Source organism: Alosa pseudoharengus, unplaced genomic scaffold (assembly GCF_046254945.1).
Source record: "Alosa pseudoharengus isolate Yale_2024_CS ecotype anadromous, Long Island Sound unplaced genomic scaffold, YU_APseudo_1.1 YU_APseudo_1.1_scf_16, whole genome shotgun sequence".
Taxonomy (NCBI): Eukaryota; Metazoa; Chordata; class Actinopteri; order Clupeiformes; family Clupeidae; genus Alosa; species Alosa pseudoharengus.
Genome location: NW_027468630.1, coordinates 407,501 through 412,500, shown reverse-complemented (window position 1 = coordinate 412,500; position 5,000 = coordinate 407,501). Strand labels below are relative to the sequence as shown.

The window sequence follows — 5,000 nt, the reverse complement described above, 5'->3', positions numbered from 1 at the left end:
CTGGACATGGCGAAGAAGAAGTCAAAGTCCTCTGCGATGCAGTACAGTTTGCAGATGTCCTCGTCTGAGAGAGACAGACAGACAGGGACAGGAATTTGGGGCATTTTAATGGACCGATGCGCCATCATCATGTTTGCTGTTTAACACGACCGCGGAGGTACCTTCGGCACCTGTGTCTCTCTCAGCGTGAGCAATGGGAGGGAGAAGGGGGAGAAGGAAACAGATGGCCCAGGCACTGTGGAGGCCTTTTGAGCATTTACCCAGGTGTGCGCTGTTGGCATCCACACCGCGGCGGACTAAAAGCCGTCTAACTAGCTTAAATCCCTGTAATTCCTGTCTGCGGCTGGGGCGATCGTGGCTGGCTGTTAGAAATGAATTAAATGAATGGAGAGAGATTGTTATGATGAAGGGACTAATTGGGCATGTTTTTCTTTTTTTTTTGGTGTGTGTGTGTGTGTGTGTGTGTGTGTGTGTGTGTGTGCGTGTGCGTTTGTGTGTGTGTGGTTTTGTCTTTCGCTCTACCGTCTTGACATATATATGTAAGGCAAGAGCATACATTTCCAAAGAGGCACATTATCTCTCTCTTTCTCATACACACACACACACACACACACACACACACACACACAGACACAGACACATTCATGTTGAGGCAGAAGACTCCTAGTCCAGTAAATGTCCCCAGGCAGTGCTGAATAGTGGCAGACTGGGTCAGTCACAAGGCCGGTCCGTGGGCCGGACAGCGTGGCCGTACGGACGGAGGCAGCTACGCCGCCGAGGCAGAATTACACCTACACCCAGGGGGAAGAGGGGGGTGGGTGGAGAAATACACCACGCCAGCAGAATACACTCACGGGGAAGAGGGGGGTGGGTGGAGGAATCAGCCTGACAAGCTGTTACAAATGGGCCCATAAACTACATGATGCACACAAGGGGGAGCCGCTTATGGATCTCACACGGAGCCTGAAATATGGCGGGAGAGACGAGACGCGCGTCCTGACTCCAAGACCCCGAGACTCGGAGCGGGAAGACACGCCATACAGGTCACTGACTGAGACCCGAGACGAACTGTGCAAACTCTCTCGGCATAGTCCAGCTGTGCCGCAATGCATGCAAGCAAAAACGTCCACATGCAAATATATGAGAGGCACCAGACACTGGATGTATCAACATCTATCTTATCTCGACTGTGCAGCCAGTTTTATGGCTGGTCTTTAAAAGACAGACCTATGGATATGATATACATTAAAGCAATTGTATCGCTGACTATTGTATTCTTCCAGGTGTTTCAACACGATTTTTGGTCTGACATTTCTGCATTTATGTTGAACTTCAGCTATTTATTTCAATGCCATTTCATTGTTTTATTGATTTCTTTGGTCGTGAACCATGTCAACAAATGCATAAAATAATCCTAAAGATTGATGATGCATATGATGCACAGATATATAAAGTAAGGTATTAACTTTCCAGGGTTTCTCTGGAGTGGCTCTCTTGTATTTGGTGTAGAAGGAAAGTCATCCTTGAATAACAAAATTCAACCCACTGCACCTTTAAACCCAACCCACCAAGTTCGGTGGGTAATTGTGCAATGAATCCAAATCACTTAACCGGGCCGTCCTCCACATTAGCCACGGGCGTCCCGGCAAGGGAGGATGTGCGGGGGCAGGAGACTAAGTGCCTTTACCTCTCCCTACCTGGCTTTGCCCTCTGAGCACGTGCCAAGCCTGGGGATGCCATGCTGGTCACAAAGCCAGTGCCCACCCTGGGAACCGTGGGAGGCGGGCAAATAAACGGGGGCAGCTCCTTCCCCAGGAGTCAAGCTGGACACACACACACACACACACACACACACACACAGGAGTCAGGCTGGACACACACACACACACACACACACACACACACACAGGAGTCAGGCTGGACACACACACACACACACACACACACAGGAGTCAGGCTGGACACACACACACACACACACACACACACACACACACACACACACACAGGAGTCAGGCTGGACGCTGCCTCTCTTGTCCTTTCTAATCAGTGTAGAGGAGACTAATGGGGCGGCAGCCATATTATTTCTTTCTTTCTTTTTCACTGCTTTCTCCCTCTCTTTTCCCTCTGTTCTTCTCTCTCCCTCATTCAGTTTTCTCTTTTGCATGTATGAATTAATAAGCTCTCTCTCTCTCTCTCTTTCTTTCTCTCCCTCTCACACACACACACACACACACACACACACATTTGTTGCGTGTGCTGTGAGAGGGGGCAGGTGGCCACACGCCCGGTGGATGGAGAGCCCATGGGAGCCTAAGGGCCTGACTGGGGAGCCCATGGGAGCCTAAGGGCCTGACTGGGGAGCCCATGGGAGCCTAAGGGCCTGACTGGGGAGCCCATGGGAGCCTAAGGGCCTGACTGGGGAGCCCATGCGGGCCTAAGGGCCTGACTGACTCTAGCTCCCCCAGCCCAGTGGATGGAGAGCCCATGGGAGCCTAAGGGCCTGACTGGGAAGCCCATGGGGGCCTAAGGGCCTGACTGACTCTAGCTCCCCCAGCCCAGTGGATGGAGAGCCCATGGGAGCCTAAGGGGCTGACCGACTCTAACTCACTCGCTCCCCGAGCATCGCCTCAGCTTTCTCTCTCCATGGCGCTCACACAAGGCACACACTTGGCCGGTGGAAGTGCTTTGGTAAACACTTTTTGTCAGCAACAAATAGGGGGAGATTAGAGTTTTTGACAAGAAAGTGTTTTTGCCAAACGGGAAGTGTAGAGGGCTGGAAGCACTGAGGCAAGTCTGAACAGTGTGGCCTGGCAAAAAAGGATTTATGAAAGCCGCAGCTTTTATAATGACTCTGCTGAATGTAAACATGAGTGTGTGTGTGTGTGTGTGTGTGTGTGTGTGTGTGTGTGTGTGTGTGTGTGTGTGTGTGTGTGTGTGTGTGTTTGTGTGAGTGTGAGTTTTCTTGATTTATTCAAGTCAATCGCACACTTTGGAATTTCCAATAAAAAACTTCCTTTCCTTGGCTTTGTGGATGCATTCTGTCATTTATTAACACCACACACACACACACACACACACACACATACATTTGTGACTCACATAAACATATACAAAGGACATACAAAACCCTTACCGTAAAGTGTTACCCAAAGCACAAATACAAAGATACATAATCACAGGTACAAACACACACACACACACACACACACTCACAAACGCAAAATCAGCACTGCTCCAAATAACTACAAAACATTCACACAGTCTATTTCACACACATACACACACAGACACACACACACACACACATGGCTTCCATACCTTCCACCTTGGTGTAAGGCTTCCACTTGTAGTACCAGCCCCTGAAAGGCTTGCTGCTGTACTCAGCACACTGCTGGGCGCGGAAGTCTACGGCGTTGGCCTGGCAGGGCTTGGTGTTGCACAGCTGGTACAGGCGGCTGGCACCTGCGCAGAACTTCCCGTTGTACTGTGGGCTGTGGGGCCAAGCAACTAGCAATTAGCACATATAGAGAGAAAGGGAAATAGAGAGAGAGAGAGAGCAGAGAGGTGAGGAGAGTAGAGAGCAAGAAAGAAAAGAGGAGAGGAGAGAAAAGTGGAAAGAAGGGAGGAGATTTGTCAGCTGCACAGCCTCCTTCAAAAGGCTGGGGGCGAATCTCGGGGTGTTGCTCGTCCGCTCTCAGACACTAAATCATGGGAAAGCACGCAGGTTTCCCTCTCCTGACCGGCGGACCGCACTCTCTCCACACTCGCCGCCATCGCACCTTATCCACGTAAACGGATGAGGTGTGAGACAGTCACAGCCATGGCGCTGTGGTGCTGTGTGCACTGTGTAATGCACTTTCAAGCTGTGACTTTTGGATTACCTCCTCGCTTGCTGCACAGATACATAGGTGGGTTTGGACTCAACACGACAGTTGGGGATCGCTGGGAATGTCGGAGGAGATTGAATCGCAAGTGCGGTGACAGGACAGGGTAATTGAAATACCACACGCATGTCCAGATGCAATGTGTTTGTCTATGACCACCGACCATAGCTAATGGACCAAACATACTGAAGGGTTACACAATCCCAAACTTGTCAAAGCACGGGAAAGAGAGAGAGAGAGAGAGAGAGAGAGAGTCAAAATGTATTTTGAAATCAGACACAAGAGGATGGGCAAAATTACTCAAAGAGGTTCCATACAGGCAGCTATAGCAATAGCAGGATCTCAGCATTCAATGCCAAACACATACTGTAAACCTCAAACTGTTGTGTATTTAAAGCACACAACCACACACACAAAAAACACACTCTCACACACACACACACAGAGAAAGGGATGGTGAAACTGATTCAACAAGGTCTCCAGGCTTGCTTTGCCACCATGGTACATGCAGTATTTGCGGTCTCAGCCCATATGTTTCGAACCGCTAACAATGTACCACATGTGCTCCATGTGGAGGCAGCCAGGGTGAAAGGTGGTGTCTAGAAGGGATACAGCTAAGGGTTAGGGTTAGGGTTAGGGTTAGGTGTTAGGGTTAGGGTTAGGGTACTCCAGGGTGAAAGGGGCGAACACAGGCCTCCACCCCTGGAGCACCACCACAGGAATGCCACCCAGTGCCACTGCCTGAGGCCCTGTCCAGAGCCCAGCGTGCCCACAGAGAGCCCCCCCCCCCCCTGTGCAGTGCAGTTTTTTGGGGGACGATGCAAACGTCCACGTTCTGGCTCTGTAGTGTTGGAGTGCAGCCAGGATTCAACCCCGGGCACTGTATATGTGTGTGTGTGTGTGTGTGTGTGTGTGTGAGTGTGTGTGTGTGTGCGTGTGTGTATGTGTGAGGGAGAGAGAGACAGAGAGAGAAAGAAAGAAACAGAGAGAGAGAGAGAGGAACAGAGACATGGTCTGTGGGTGCTTCTTTGAATGTGCACATGCATGCATGCACGTACATGCTTGTTTGTGTGAGTGTCTGTTCATGCATGTGATGTGTAAGCATGCATGAAC

At 50.3% G+C, this 5,000-nt stretch overlaps 1 protein-coding gene across 2 annotated transcripts in view; it reads right to left on the bottom strand.

Annotated features, from left to right (window-relative positions):
• The window catches only part of adamts18 (ADAM metallopeptidase with thrombospondin type 1 motif, 18), a 78,258-nt gene that overhangs the window by 26,515 nt on the left and 46,743 nt on the right, over positions 1-5,000 (bottom strand). For both annotated transcript variants that reach the window (XM_076286645.1, XM_076286646.1), the window contains exons 13-14: positions 3,322-3,494; positions 1-64 (exon numbers count right to left, since the gene is read on the bottom strand). The exon at positions 1-64 is cut by the window's left edge and continues 67 nt beyond it. In XM_076286645.1, the coding sequence (XP_076142760.1) occupies positions 1-64; positions 3,322-3,494 (237 nt within the window). The remainder of the gene's footprint in view (positions 65-3,321; positions 3,495-5,000) is intronic.